The sequence below is a fragment of the Cylas formicarius genome, unplaced genomic scaffold (genome assembly GCF_029955315.1).
Source record: "Cylas formicarius isolate icCylForm1 unplaced genomic scaffold, icCylForm1.1 PGA_scaffold_6__28_contigs__length_40554024, whole genome shotgun sequence".
NCBI lineage: Eukaryota > Metazoa > Arthropoda > Insecta > Coleoptera > Brentidae > Cylas > Cylas formicarius.
Genome location: NW_026844347.1, coordinates 23,463,531 through 23,480,650, shown reverse-complemented (window position 1 = coordinate 23,480,650; position 17,120 = coordinate 23,463,531). Strand labels below are relative to the sequence as shown.

Below are 17,120 nucleotides of genomic sequence, written 5' to 3'. Positions count from 1 at the left end.
CGAAAATCATGAGATATGTAGTGGTAAACATTTTAAAAATGTATTCAATTATGCAGGGTTGTTAGTAAAAATCAAGGGTAAATTGTAACTACTTTTATCATTTAAGCTGTATAGCAGATTATAGGATAGAACAATCGTATGATGTTGAAAGTTACACATTTATATTCTTTTTCTTTCTATCTATGTAAAAAAACCTAATTATAGGAATACAATAAAAAGTAATTAATAAAATTATCCTTATAAGAAATGTTAATAGTAATTTTAGATCGACTTTAGAGACTATCTAAAATTGCGTTCCGATTCTTAATAAAATGTAGTTGACAATTTGAAAGTTACCTTACGATTTTATGTTGGCAGTATATCAAAATCGTTATTGCAAGCCTCTTATTAAATTTTACTAAAAAATGGGGCCTGTTTCGAAAAACATCAGAGAATAATAATTTGTAGCAAATTAAAAGACGAATCCAAAAATATAGTTACTCTTAATAATAAACCAGTAGCTTATTTCATTTAGAAAAAATATCACCAATACCTTGTATCTTCGCCACTGGCGCATTTTACAAAAAGGCTTTAGGTTGTGGACAACTGTACTGCGCTCAATTTCATTTTTTTTGTATTACTCGTTTTCAAACATGTAAGGCAAATAATAATAGTTTTTTCACTATCCACAGCCTGCACATTTTTAATGAAGGGTCTGTATAAAAAAGAGCTTCATAAAGTTCTCCAAAGATTGCGAGGTTTCGCTTTTGTTCGCCCTGTATACCACAACTTTTGTGTTTAACTTTTTATTTGTCCCAAGATCCTGTATTGGCAGGCATAATTTGTAGGAAATGCTCCTACAAATTAACATCTAAAATGCGTGATTAATTAATGTTTTTATAAATGATTCTAAGCATTCATGAAAAAACCCGATCGGCCGTAAACGGGTGAAAGTGTGGCGAAAAACCTTCAGTTTCAAACACAATCGAAAGTAAATTCGCACCACTGACTGCGAAAGAAGAGAAAAAAATGCGAACTTTTACCAGATTTACCAATCGGCATTGTAATAATAAAAAAGCGATTCGTGCATTGTTTTCGCAGGTTTTACTTTACGGCTAACAAGTGACACAGATTTTGCGCATTCGTCTTTTGCTTTCTAATTCCGCGACCGGAATTTTGCCTATTTGCGTAATTTTATAGTTTTTTTAGTAGGTACGTACGTATATCCCTCATGCTTTTGCTATGGTTTGTTTTTAATTTATCAATCCAAATTTAAGTGCGAATTTAATATAATTTTTATGTCTGCGACGCCATAAGGTATCAAAGTTATAATAAGCAGACATAATTTTAAAATCTATAAAAGTTTCTAAATTTAACCATAGGCGTAAAATAGGTTTTTTCGAAGAAAGCGTGACACGCCACTGATTTTTCATAATTTGGCACTGTTTTCAAATGAGGCAAGCTATACAGCGTTTAAGAATTCATCAACTGCCTATTATAACTAACAATCGACATCTAAATTTCTGCATATATAAAAATATCTTGATATTAAAAAAGAACATCTTAACTATTAAAAATATAAAAAATCGCTCAAATTTGTTTTTTACTTTTGATATTTGGATGAAAACCGAATAAAAATTTGTTTTTGAGTTTCTAGTCCCATATTTAAGAAAAAAAAATACAAAAATAGCAAGAACATTTTTATTGAATACAAATTATGCAAATATGCATATTACGGGAGAGACTGACAAAGAGAAGAAAATATTTTTTTCAACTTTCCTCTTTCTCCCTGAAAGTAGCCTGTGTCAGTGTCAGACTGGCAAAAACTCGCACATCATTACACATCGAGCAGACGTTGGTCAATATTGTGGAATAAACAAGATTTTTTTTTCGGTTATTTGTTTATCTATTAGACGATAAAAGATAAGCGGGAGGTAAACGAACGGGATACGGGTTAAATGTGAACGCATGGCTTATGGTGTGGAAAACAACTGACTAATTATACGCTCCGAAAATGTCTGTTGCCAATATTGTGACTTAAAAGTTTAAAATTTAAATGTTGGGTCACTCCGTGTGGAGAACAATGGGGTAACAATAGAAATTTCTCATTAACAAATAGATATACAGTTCATCCGCAGACGCAAGCAAACAATATCGGATATAAGAAATGAGCGTAGCCGAAATCGGAATGAGCAGTAAATATATATTTTAAGGCGCTTCATATAAATGTCATTCTAATTTTTTTTTTCTACTGCCGTCTGTAAAATACCTCATTACCCACCGATTTAGCGTGCGGGAAGCGTCACTTTACCACCTCAGTTTTGTGTCCCAAGAATCCGAGCCACTTTCCGGGATTTTACCGCACGGATTTAGGAGCAATGGGATGTTTTCGGAGATGTTTCCCACCCCTTGAATTTTGATGCTTGTCAATTCCGACGGTCATGTACGTGAATCTATTCGTGTTGTTTTGCGAAAATATACCCAAAATCTAATACACAGAAAAATGTTATGCAATATATCAGACAATTTAAATACTACGTGCTATAAGCTACAATTAAAATCTAGTGAGATTTATCATTCAAGTTTGCCACAGAAGTCTTACATACCGTTCGCATGAACTTTAGTGGTTTTTACAGTTTTTATATTAATATCTTGTCAAGACCAATTGTACCGTTTTCAAATATCCGTATCTTATCATTACAAACAAAACAAAATTGAAGGTTAGGACATGCTTTTTCTTGCTTATACGCTCTTAAAATTTAATCCTCTTAAGAGCTCTGCCCTTAGATGATTTTTCTTCCAATTACAGTCTTTTTCTGTAAATAAACTACTTAATGGTCAGTTGCAAAAGTTAAATAAACAACATAAAGTTTTCAAATTGCGTTTATTCCGTTGTTTATATGACGAAATTTAATAATACGATAATAGGTTTTTATTTTTAATTTGTTAAATTGGGATTTTTCGTGACGGCCGTGGAAAAAGTATAGTATGCAACACGTTTGGTAAACTATTTATCTCTCATTTATTAAGCACTCGCTCCGCTCGTGGCAAATAAACTCGTGAGTCAAATGCCGTTTACCGCACTTGTTGCACAATATACTATTACATTACCTTGGGAAAGTTTACAAAATAATACATAAATTGGTTCACTCCAGAAAACCAACCTTCCTCCCCGCGCCGGTGTTGCTGCTATTGAGGAGCGGAATCCGTACACATTGGCTTTTATTTTTCGTCGATCTATTTGTGCAGTTAGACATTGGGTACCCACAAAAATCTGGTAGTGTTTCGTGGATCGGTTTTGTAAACTTTAGTTACTCCATCCATTTACTTTACTTACATTTTTAGAAAATGTTTAGTCTGGCATGTGAAACATCCTAAGTAACACTTAAAAAAAAACAAAACAAAATTCTGACGTCTAAAGTCTCAATCTACATCGGGTGGGTTCGTGGTTCCATTTAAGAACATAGCAGAATATGTGTGACTATATTTATTATTAAATAAAATAAAATGTATGTTGAATGCATAAAGTGGGGGGCTCTAATCAACCTTATAAGTTCGAATGTTATTTTTTGCTCGAGAGCGTAACAGTTTTCTGCATACACTAAATAGGGTTTCAGATAACTCGCAAAATCACCTGCGAGTTAACCTTTCAATGCTGAATCAAAATGACCAAAATTTCGGACCTGACGTTTTAAATTTACTTTGCGACATCCACTGGTAAAGCAAAGCTATTATTTTAGAAAATAGAATAAAACATCTAAGCTCTCTTAAGCTGATAAACCAAAACGTAATCTCTTTGCGTGTTCCTAAGAATTTTTTTAAAGATGATATTTTTCAATGTTTTGGAGAGAAATTGATTTATATCAGCACCAGCCTCCTTAGAGACAAACATTACTAACATCCATTTAAAACTTTTGAAACCTCGAAATCAAGTAAATTCGAGTAAATTACGGTCACCAAACCAACGATAAAAAACCATTTAAAATTTTAAGTGAACGAACCGAATTGGGGTCAAAAACACGCGTATTTATCAGTTAAACTATTTAAGTTGAGGTTCTTGTTAAAACCACAAAATAACAAGTCGCCATTTTCCTTGGTACCACTGACTTAAAAATTGAAACGATTCTTATCTCAGACACTTAAAACCCGATCTATTGGAATTGTCGTAATGCTTTGTTTCCTTTTTGTGTGGAGGATTTTGTTCGTAATAACTGACCCATTATAATTAACACTGTTTTCTATTGTAGTTAATGTCACTAGCCTAATATAATTTTAAATGGTATAATTATAGGAAAAAGAGTCTAGTTTTCGCGCTATCGCAATCGTGAGAGAGCGACCAAACCAAACTAACCAAAAAATGATTCCATACATCACCAAATTGCTAAAATATTTGAGTTTACTTTACTTTGTAGTTTTTGTGTTTTCCAAGAGACAATATAAAATTTGGGATCATATCTCAAGTCTATTTTTTGAAACTGGGGAAAGATGTTCTCTTAGGGACGGATGTTCTCTCTTTGCTTTTGTTAATTATTTTCTCATTAAAGTGATAGGCATAGAGCAATTGCTCTCGTGCGAAAGCACTTCCCCGGTTCAAAAATTAGAAGTCTGATAATTCTAGGACTATAATGTTGGGCACGGCAGACCGTTAAAACCAGTGGTGACAAAATTCCTTTCTTAAATATTTTATTTATCCGTAGGTAACGTCAAATTATTTTCGTTACTTTTGATGTATAAAAAATAGGAACGATAACGATAAAAGATTGCCAAAAACTTGCCAACAATTTGTATCAAGCATTGGTGTAAAGATTTTTATACGAAATTGAAGATAGTCTCTAAAATATCATCTTCATTGTTTAAAAGAAAATATCCTAATGATAATACATTTTTAGACGATTTTTGATAATAAATGAGCAGAGCTTGACCAATAATACAGAAAATTTTCTAGCAAATTGTGGAAGTTGAGACGATTCTATTGTAAGTCAGCTTTCAGTTTTTGTAAATAATTAAATTTATTAAATAGAGATTTGTAGAGTTTTTTATACATACACGAGAATGTCCGTTTTAACTAATGCCCATGGATTGACTATTGATACCTACGGGCCTGTGAAATTACGAAGTCGATTAGTTTAGAAAAAAGTTTTTTTGGTTTCCATTCATAATGAATTTACGGGATTGCCAAATTCTCAGGGCTTTGATATACAGGATAGTTTTTAAAAAATGTCTATATCTATTTTGTCTATTATTTCGAGACAATCCAAATTGGGGAAATTTATAATCCGCTGCTGCTTTGCAAAATTACATGACATATGGCAAAATATATTTGAGCATTTTTCATAGTTCATGCTGTACTTCAGAAAGTACTAAAAATTTGGCAACGTCGTAAGTACATTTTAAACGGGTGCAAAAAATGGAACTTCTTTTTTTCTAATTTGTACCGACTAAATGGATTCATGGATGTTCAGTAAAATCTCTCTCATGTATAGGTAATGTCTGGTCTGATAACATCGTAAAAAAACAACAGAAATAACATAATTATATTTTTACCTTTCCCACATTAGCATGAGTGGTATCTACGCAGCTGACTTTAACAGCCATATTCAACATTGATTGACATTCCTGAATTCTTGACCATGCTTTTAACCTGGGTACTAGTTTTTTTTTAAGTTTCTAAATCAATGCTTATTTGCTAAAATGACTCTCGATGACTTTCCAATATTGTCACAAGTTTGTATGACACCATAAAAGTGTAGTAAAGAAATATATCTAATGAAGACCCACTTTATTCCCTTCAGATATAAAGCATATTCTGTCGTCAACCAGTTGGAATTCGTAAGTACTGGTTTAGGTTGGCTACACGTTTCTATTATACTTTTTATCAATGAGTTATCGGATAACATCAGATACACTAAAAAAAGTCGCAATAAAAATTTGCAATTTTTCAAATCAGCTATTGATCACTGATAACTATCCAAAAACACTCGAAATTCGAGAGAAAAACACTAGTAGATATTGTATACATAATCCATAAAATGGGTTGACAAATTATTGCCGAACCGTCACTGTCATTGAAGTGTTCTGTACTAGGTTATATCGTAATGTTCAGATAAATTGGATTGATAGTTTCCGATAAATTCCGTATTTCAGTTTTTAAGAATTACACCCTCAGTCGTTGCTAAAGTTAGTTTATTAGAACATAATAATTACTTTGTTGCAAGCATTTTTAAGGTATTTTAATGTTACTTTCTCGTCTCGAGCAAAATTCAATATTCTTATAGTATAGAAAGAAATAAAACCACGGTTAACATGACAAAGCTGTAGTTTACTCATTCAGTTTTATTTTTTTTATCATTTGTTTGAGTGGTAAATGATTTGATTAATTAAAAAAATATATATTCTTCTTCTTTTTCTAGTACCTTATCATCTGTTGACGTTAGTAATTATATTGGCCCATCTGTTATAAGTTGGAGTATTCGAGATTTTTCCTTGATCGTCTTTAAGAGTTATTTATTTTTATTCATTCTTTGCAAGATGGTGTCGTTAATTATATGGCGTGCCCATCAGAAGTGCATCATTCTACGATAGCACCACATCTCAAATGCCCCCACTCGCCTTTCTGCAGCTGCTGTAAGAGTCCAGGCCTCCTCTCCCCACCATAGAGCATTACAGAGAACACTTAACGCTTGAGGAATCGCATCCCTATTTGGAGATTAAGGTTTAGATTGCAGACAATGTTTCTGAAGTGGTTGAATGTTAAGCTCGCTTTTTCTAATAATTTCCCGCGAATGATCCCAACATTCCTTCAGGCTGCAACCAAGATACGGGAATGTTTCTACTTTTTCGAGCTTAGTGTTTTTCACTTGCAGATTAGCTTTGGTGTTGCCATATTCTTCGCATATATTTACGATTCGGTTGATTAATCTCACCTTTTTGTATAATTATTTCGGTAGATGTTTTCACCCTGTTCGGATTCTATATGCATTTTGTATTCCTGATGTCTGTAGTATTTCGAGGATTTTTTTTGTCGGACTTTGTCAAACGCCTTTTCAAAATCAATGAAGCTAAGAAACATGTCAAGAGTTCTTTGGATAAATACTCGATTTCCAAATAGCGCTTTTCTGGTACCTAGGCCATTTCTTAATACATACCATGTGCGTTTCCCCAATATGTTCTTCTAGTTGAGAATGTATTCTATTGTGGATAATACACAAAAAAAACCTTGACTCATCAAGTTAATCACGCGATGTTCTTCGCATTTTTTGGCGTTTCTGGACTTGGGAATTGAGATGAAGGTTGATAGAAGCCATTCTCTTGTTTGTTTGATATATTTTATTGAACAACTTCGCGAGAGTGTCTATGTGATCTATATCAAAAAAAGGCATAAAAGTAACAATAACACTTAAATAGCAAAATGTCTAAAAGATACAGATGTTAAACGACCATTCACAATAATACAATTTATGAGTCTTCATAAATCTCAACAGATTATTTCTTTCTCAGTAATATTAATATTTTTTTTTATTTGTATGTGTTCTGGATCCTCAAAATTTTCTTCATGAAATGGTTCAGACATATATTCTTCCCATCTTATCTTTTTTTCATCCGTTTCCCAAATTGCTTTGTCATTTTGATCAGTGATGTTATGTCTTATCAATCCTATAATTAAAATACTATCCGTGGCTAAGACCTATCGAAAAAATCCGCACCCTTAATACCTGAACATTGGATCTTTTAGAGTAGAAAGTATAAAAACTGATTTAGGATTGAGTTTACTATTGATCCTCAATTTTATGGCGTGGAAAAACACCCTGTATTTGGTAATATTCGACTCCCGGTGCTTTAATCCTTATTTCTATGCAACAAATTGACGTAATAAAAATATATACTCAACCGCAAAATAAATAATTTGTAATGAAAATATTATCCGAACGTTATCAACAGACGTGGCCGCATTGTTTACACAAAATGCGAGCCGAAAATATCGAGATTTGTCAATATTTTGCCCTTGAAACCGCGGTCTGACCTAACCGTATCGTTCATTCACCTCCTCGCGAACAGATAAGGCTATCTTCCACGCGGCACTCTTTCAATTATAACGAAAAATTCCTGCTAATTTCGCACAGTCGCGAATTTTTTTTGGCGCCGCGATCTCGTCCGACACCGTTTACGTTGTTAAAGGCGCCTCCAAGACATCGGGACGCGCCACCACGTACGTCCGTCCGAGATCGGGTTTTTGTCCTTAACGCGCCGTAGCCGCAGTACTCACGACGTAATCGTAATAACGGGATAAATAAACGTGGCAGAATAGAAACGTCGCGCACGGCAACGCGTGTGGCTGACGGGAACGAATAGCGTTGGGGGGGTGGTTGACGCGAGAGGGTAGGCGCGCGCCGTGACGCCCACGCTTTCGCAGCCCTTTAGAAGCCGGTGAACTTGGGTGTCAGTTTAATGAAAACTTCGACGCTTTCAGATCGGTTTTTTTTGTTCCGCCACTGATCGCATTTATATTGTTATCCCGTTCGCGCGTAATACAGGAAATGGTTTCGGACGTTTTGCCCGAAATTCGAGTTTCATCTCCAGGTATGGATAAAGCTACCATTGTGCCGGACACCTCTTTTTAATGTGCAAGGTTTATTTTAAGTTATATAAAAAAATTGCAGGTTTTTTAACCTTCAGGACTTATTAGCATTTATAAGTAGAATGTAAAATAATCTCTCACTATGTACTGAAAATTAACCTCAATATGTTTAAGTCCCATTTTCTACTCTCAAATAAGTATCACATTTACATTTATTTAAATTTGACACCTTATTTGACAATATACTGAAAGTATTTACAATGCTCTGAATTAAATTTACATTAATTTACCTGCAAATATTTCTGGATTTTCATTAAAAATACTCCCGACGTTCATTTGTTTGATTTGACAAGCAGTTGTTTTTGTACTTTACATTTTTTGATATGCGTAAATTATAATAAACTTTGTGTCAGTTTGTAACCTGACATCATGTAAATAGAATTGCAATAAAATGGTCACAAAACGAGGGCGATATACACTAACCTTTTTTAAAATTTGTATATACCACTTGTGGCACATTATCGAAAAAAATACTTATCAATTAGTTTTATGTATAATTATGTCAAACTTTATATGGTTGTCGCTACTATTTAATAATTTTAGTGAAGATTATCATAAAAATACGGTTCAGGAAAATAGGCTCGTTCAGTTTTTTTCATTTGCACTACCAAAATGAAGCACATAAAAAAATATTTGACTTCAGATACACATACTGTTTTATTATGATTTGTATATATTTTCTCCTGACTATCAACAGGGGATTAATTTGATATCAGTATGAATTTAAATGATTAGAATTCGACGGTTGAATTTTCGTTCATCGTAAAGGTCGCGAAATCTAGGTACAATCATATCTCTCTCTCTCTCTCCCTCGCGGCGCCTTTTGCGGCGCGAGGTCATTCCTCTCTTAATACTTGACGCAACGAACGTCGAACAAACGGACAAGTTGGCCGTGAAGCGTCGATTTCATTAAAATCCCCGTTCTGCATCGCGTGGCGCCATCTGGCGGCATTCTTCGGTGTCTTTGACGAACTTGCTTGGCCGTTTATACGCTAGATGGCGGGTCCCCACTTTTCATTGAATTTATTCGTATTTCCATGTTTTCAACCGGAACCCTGCAATTAGTATAACATTCTGAAAAGTATAAACTTTTTATACAAAGAACCAATGTCATGTGCTTTTTGTTTTTGTTGACTGAATTTGGGTTTAATGTTATTGTATCCGTTTAACACATCCAATTAAACATTTAAATACGGTCAAGAAAAAGAGCTCCGAGGATATTATTCAAAATTGTTAGGCTGGTATCAAGTATCTACTGAGAAACCGTAAAAATATGGATTGGGTCAGCGCAAAGTTTGAATGCAGAAGAGTAACCGAAAGAAATTCCATATCTGCCGCCTTTGACATATCGTCCAGCGGCGTCACCGAACAGAGAAGTTATTGAACTCCCGCTGTGCGAACGGTCGATCTGCGGAGTGATGACATATATACTGTTTCCAATAGTCTTCGCTGAGCGCGGTTGCAACATTTTAAGATTTCATTGCAGATCTTTACCCGGTTGCGTGATTTGACTTTGCGCCAGACTTTCATTGCAATGAGATTTCACGCGTTTGTATTGATCATACAACATTTTCATTTCCTACCCGAATCAACATTTCAACAAAAAAAAAAACGAACCAAAAGCTTAATTTTTGCCAATGAAATTCCTGCAATTCATGCCAATCACAAGTCCTGTGCAAATTCGAATCCCTATCATTTCTTCAGAAACATGTTGCTAAAATTTGCCGGACTGGATGGAATTAGGTGATATTTCCTAGTTTATTCATTAAAAATACTAGTTATATATTGGTTTATTAACAAAATATACGTATAGCAATTAGGTTTTACTAGAAAAAAAGCATACTTTCCACATTCTGATGAATCGTCAACACATAAATTATTAAATGAACGTGAATGAAACAAAGTTTTAGTTTCGACTTACTAATTACGATATTAATTTACTATTTAAAATGTTTTAAATTAAAATGACTTTCCAATTTTTGAAAAAAAAAAATTTTAAGTTATTTTTTTATGCGTATATCCTAGGGGTTTAAATTTTGATTTTTTTATGTCTTTAGTGTTAGTAATAACAGTCACAGCGACAATACTTTTTAGTCCTCGCAATATTAGACTTTTTTACCCTATATGGTAAATTCTGATTCGGGAAAATATCAATTTTATAATATCTATCATAGTCGCAGTGACATACTCGTCACCGGTATTCTTTTCAAGATTCAATAACTTCTTTATTATTTTTTTACATTATAAACTAAACATGAGGGCAAAATAAATTAATTTTTGTATTGGTTGGGTTCGGGTGAAACTTACGTATACATAGTCGATTCAGCTTAAATTATTATCGCCCGATTGCTTTCAGAGCGGAAATAGAGCAGCGGCGGTGGCAACGCGGGCGAGAAATTCCATAAAGAGGTCACGAAAGGTTCGTAACCGCGAATGGGGTCGAGAGCCGCGCGATATAGTGTGACTGACCTCGATTGCGAGTGCCTTTGGAGTCACCATTTGCGCCGAAGGCTGATGTGCTAGCTACTAGACGACAGACATTAGATCATGCTGTTGTGGTGGAAAATATTTTTTTAAAAATATTTTCGTTCTACATTTAGCAATAAGAAATTGGGTGTAGTGTACTCTATCTAATGAATTTAGTGAACACATACGTCAAAAATCTAATAAATACGTCAGGAGCCTCTTTTGCATCAACGTTGAGGCCTTCCAAGTGTTGATCGATCTAAAACCTAGCGTATCTACCTGTAGTAACAAGTGGTCCCTCTCTTACGGCTTCCTTTAAAGCGTACGTTCTGGGAACTATCATTGACTCGTATAGGTTCGTTCTCGAGATTATATGCTTTAGTTTTTAGAATTCTCCCATGTCCCTTGGTTTTTTCTACTTTTCCTTTAATTTAACTCTAGTTGAAATTTTGTCCATTCTTTTCATTTCGAACGTCCTCAACGCAACGCAAAAACATCTCTTACAAACTTCTCTGCTACACTGTGTTCAAACTATAGTCATTCAGCTTAGGTTAGGATTCAGTTGAAAATAAATAGACAGATCTGTTTGATTCAGTACACGCTGACAGAAAAACGTCAAAAAAACTAAAAAAAAAAGAATAAAAAAATCCCTTAAAATCGCTAAAATACTCCATCGTCGAGTAAGGAAAGGCAACAAAGGGACAGATTCGGTAAATAGAAATATGTGCTTATTACAAACTTCTATGCTACAAGATTGGTTTTCACTATGCTGAAGCTATAATCGTGCATGTTAGGTTATATTAGTGTAGGTTTGTTTATCATTAGTCTAAATAACGTTGTGGCAAATTAAACAAAACTGCACCTCGTATAACAACTTTGTCGACACTTGGTATGGACAATAATAATTATTCGTCTTTTTAAAGAAAAAGAGTAAGCGGCACGGCTTTCCGCGTTACCCGCGTCTTTTATGTCTTTTTCTAATACCTAATGCGTGGTAACCTACTTTTAACCTTTCGTCGGCACGCATCAAAAACTAGTCCCAAACCCCAGGAACCACGGCCCAGCGGAGGTGGTTCCTGGGGTTTTGATTTCGACTCACGTCTGGTAAAAGTAATAGTGTAAACATAGCCTTCTATAATTGCGGCGAAAACTAAACTAAATAATATATTTTATCTATATTAGGATTTAGGTGAAACTAAAAAGACAGATCTGTTTGAGTCAGTACACGCTGACAGCAAAACGTCAAAAAAATTGAAAAAAAACTCACAGAAATCTCTTAAAATCGCTTTAAGATTCCATCATCACGTAAGGAAAGGCAACATGGAAGAAGTATTAAACAAAGAGACAGATTCGGTAAATAGAAACAAGTTACAAACTTCTTTGCTACAAGATTTCTTCTCACTGTACTGAAGCTATAATCATGCAGCCTAGGTTACATTAGGATATAGATGAAACTAAAAAGACAAATCTGTTCAGCAAACGTTGACAGCAAAGCGCCAAAAAAAACAAAAAACGATTACAGAAATCTCTTAAAATCGCTATAATATTCCATCATTAAGTAAGGAAAGGCAACACCCAGGAAGGATTAAACAAAGAGACAGGTTCGGTAAATAGAAACGTGCTTACTAGATTTTGGCAGAAGAAACGTCAGTATGGTAAAAGTTATGCTGGTACAGAATACAGACGCGCCTTTCGTCAACTTCGCCTATCGCTCTGGCTCCTTTTAATCTAATTTGCAAGTTTAACGAGCGTTTCATAGCTCGGTAACGGTTTCCGAATCATTTATCTCGCAAAATGTTAGCGCCGGTGGCCCCCTATTCGGTTTCAATCACGAAACAAACAGCCCACAAGCCCCAAGCAACGGCTAATTATTTCGAAACGATAAAATCGACAAATTTTCAGGGCATAATTAGAAAGCAAACGACTATCTATTATGTAACGTCGTGTTTACGCGGAGATGTAATTGTTATTATTATTATTATTATATTTGTTAAACACTGCTGAATAAACGTGGTTGTTATTATTCGATTTATTTGCCGATCGTTATGTTATCGTGGATTATTTTTTTCGGAATTTTCTTGTTTCTTATTGTTATTGCGTATCGTTCGCTTATGTTTGTTTTTCTTTTCAGGTAAATAGAAATCGCGAATCACGCTTTCACTCGCATTTGGCATCGTCGTCCGTAAGTACGCAAAAAACTGTTTGTTGTTTACGTTGGAATCAAATTAATAGGATCGATCGGTTTCCATGTGAAGGAGACAACAACATGTCGAACTTACTGTCGCTTTCAGCGCTATTGTACCGCTGGTCTTACTTACATCGAGTGGTCGCTTTTAATAATAAGGGGGCTCTCAAAGGTTTACGTAATAATAACAGTTTTACTGTTTATTTGGGTGGATATAATCTTATTACATTGCACTAAGTAAAAACAATGAAACTAAATATATGAAATAAGTTCATAGCTTGAAATATCTATACATAATTATATTTTTATTCTAAATAAATAAAATTAGAATAGGATTTATGTTGTGTTGTATAAAAATGTAAGAGTCCTCAATTTTTATAATGTGGTGTACTGAATTTTTCTAACTCTCAATTGGTATGTTATAATTTTTTTTATCAAATGTATGATACTGGGACTTAAAGTAGGAGTAACATTTTCTGGTTCCACAAATGCTGTATGAAGTATGCCCAGCTTGATCATCCAAATTGTCGCATACATACTGACACTGTTGTTGCGAATATTTTTTAAAAGATTGTTTTGAAACCAATTTTTAAAAAGTTCGGCACTTGTATCCTTATGATAATCCAAGCTGGAATCGCTTAATATTCTTTGTAGGCAACAGCAAACAGATTGAGACGAATCTTCTCACCCAGCGGATACAGTTTCGTGTGTATCTTAATTTCTTGAGGGCAATTAAATCTCCAAGTGGGTAATCTATGGGATTCCATTACTACTAGCCTTTTGTCTATTTTGCTGTACTTAAATCTCATTTTACAAGCAACTATATGGAGGGTGGCATGGCTTATATTTATTATTGGTTTCATCTTCTTCTGACTTCCTTTTCAGTTTATTTAAGGTAGGAACAACTTCTTCTTAGTAAAAACAATATATTTTACTTCTTATTAGTTTAAAAATCGCTACGTTTATTCCTTTTATTCAATTCTCCACTATAATAATCGACGATATTGGCATTTTTGTAAGTAGACAGGTTTCTTTTAAAGCGTCTTGCTTTAAAAGTCCTCTACTGATTAAAGTTTCATACGCATTTTTCACAACCTGTTTTGCATCAAGCGACAAATGATTTCGACGCGACATTGTTACATTTTCTTAAAATAACTTTTTTGAAACGTACAATAAAAACGATTATTCAACACTGCCACAAATGGTCAACACTCAAGAAATATATCAGAAACACAGAAATATACCTGGCCCACCCCTGCCTTGTCACTCAAGTAAGAATAAATTTTTTGTTAATAGTTTTACTTAATAACAATAGGTAATAACATCGTTAAAGATTTATAGCAGAGGGTCCGTCGAAATCCAACACGATAAAGGGTCAGACAGACTATAAAGACAAGACCATAATACATATTACAATACAAAATGTGTTAAGTTATTTAAGCTCAATCAAAAGATTCGAATTCCTTATCGTTAAATTGCAAATATGACAATATAGTTAACAAAAATATAAGAGTTAGAGGAGTAACTGGGAAGTTAGCGACCATATTAAAAATTCTGATAAACTGCAAATATAATTTATTAGGTTATTTGGTTTACCTTTGAAAATCGAGCAAACTTACCTTCTTGTTCAACCCATTTCATTGAGATATAGTCAGCTAATCCATAAATGATATTGATGTAAACAATAATGATAATGGTATATATTAATTATTTTTCAAAGTGGTCTTTATTTGTCACATACGCATTTAAATATTCAAATTCGTAAAGTTGCTGTTGACTCATTTGCTTAAAACTAATTTTAAAATTAGTAAATATGTATTTACAAATTAGAAAAAGCAAGATATGAAACTAAAGTAAATTTATTTAAAAATAAATAAGAGTTCTTTGTGATATATTTTTCTATATATAGTAAGATATCCATATATCATTAATTATGAGCAGCAATTGCTATACTTTTCCTACCATTAGATTTTGGGTATGTTTTTGTAAAACAGCAAATATATTCACTGAGCGACGTGTGACGTAACCTTCAGAATTAACAAAAATGAAAATACTATACCAAACTACCAACGAAAAAATATATTATTGTACGTTTTATCGAAACTCTTAATAATATTGGTTATTTGTGCCAGTAGGCTACTTAAGTAGAGTTTAAAATTTTGTAATTAACATTACGGAATATACTTTTCTAAAAGAAAGTATAGAAGTTAATATATACACTTTAACCAGTAAATTATAACAATATTTAATACATTGGAATGTTTTTTGTTTATTTTATGATATGCAAATAGAGAGCCCTTAAAAAAATCCACAGTAATGTCTCCCCTTCCATTTTTCCATTTGTTTTTATCAACTTTGTAGAACGCGTGTTACGAATAATTTTTTGCTGACGCGCTTCCTACGAACACTATTTATTTATTGTCATTATGACCTACGTGCACCAATCTCCCCCCTCATAAATTTTCGAGTAATTGTATCACCAATATCCAGTGTCATTTACAACGTATGCACAAGGACATTGCAATTGTATAAACAATAATAATATTAAATTGTCGACAAAACTAAATTACCGGAATTCATCCGAATACTGCGCAGAACTGTATAACAAATCTGTTCCATAAGTATGCAAGAAATCTAAAAAGTCGAGCGGGTAATAATGCTCAATAGGATTTGAATCTATAAAAATCAATACAAGATTCTCAATTTGAAATGAATCTAATGCTCCATTTGTGGCTAGAACGCTTTTCGGGTCGAAATCAATACGGCAACGTCGCAAACGCAAACTCTCTCACGTAAAACACACTTTATATTACCGGCTGTAATAATATTAACCATAGTTATCGTAACGGAGCTCTTGTTGACGAGACGGTGACTCTGTAAACTGCCTGCCATTTCCGAGGTCAAAATCCTTGAGCGTTCGCCTTGAAACTATCTAGTTTGTAAAGGGGCTCACAATTTTTATTTCTTTAATATTAATTTTCGGCACTTAATTTTCCCTTTGGGTAATCAATTATATTTTCTTGTGAAATAATGTCGTTAGGTCATAGTTTTAAATATTCTTTAGAATACAAATTATCATACCACCACTTTAATGAGATTGTTGACTATCATTAATTCGAGCGAAATTTTGAGTTCAGTCTTTTAGCAATTATTTTATTTATATGTTGACCAGTGTCATTGAAGGAAATCCTAAAAAAAAAACCCTAAATCCTGAAAAAAAAAAGAATCTAAAAAAATGTCCAACATAAAACATTTTCTTATCCCTTGCAAATAACATCTTCGATATATATATATATATATATATATATATATATATATATATATATATATATATATATATATATATATATATATATATATATATATATAGCGAACAATATGCGGGACGCTGTACATTTTCTTTATCAATCAGTCTTTCAAGAAGGTTAAGAGAAATTTGACTAAAATTGACATTTTGCTATAATTTGTTAACAATCGGAACCCTTTAACATGTCGCCCGCAAAATATCACTTTTTTTTTAATTAAAGAACGAAAAAATTGAGAGTGTTTTGTTAAGAATTTTTCCGAAGTCCCGATTGTTTAAAAATGGGTGCCAAACAAACTGTTGTTTCGCTCATGTGATAGAACACTGCATGCTTTAAAATAAAATGTTCTTCCTCCAATTGAAATTACCTCATAAATTTTACTCTGAGCATTTTAGCTTAATATTATCCATTACTGATTAATTGAACCATTTTATGAGGCTCAAGTCGCTGCTTTTATATATTTGTAGAGTTGGACCGTAAAATTTTTCTTTAAAAAGAAAGAGTGATAAATAATTGTAAGGTAATGGCTGGCGTCGACACATATATTTGA

At 33.4% G+C, this 17,120-nt stretch overlaps 1 protein-coding gene across 3 annotated transcripts in view; it reads left to right on the top strand.

Annotated features, from left to right (window-relative positions):
- LOC132702981 (ecdysone-inducible protein E75) overlaps positions 1-17,120 on the top strand; it is a 168,174-nt gene that overhangs the window by 83,514 nt on the left and 67,540 nt on the right. The window contains exon 1 of one of the 3 annotated variants that reach the window (XM_060671945.1): positions 8,499-8,556. The exons of the other annotated variants lie outside the window; for them this stretch is intronic. Coding sequence (XP_060527928.1) covers positions 8,514-8,556 — 43 coding nt within the window. The 5' untranslated portion in view covers positions 8,499-8,513. Of the gene's footprint in view, positions 1-8,498; positions 8,557-17,120 lie in introns of those variants that run through there. 3 annotated transcript variants of the gene reach the window in all.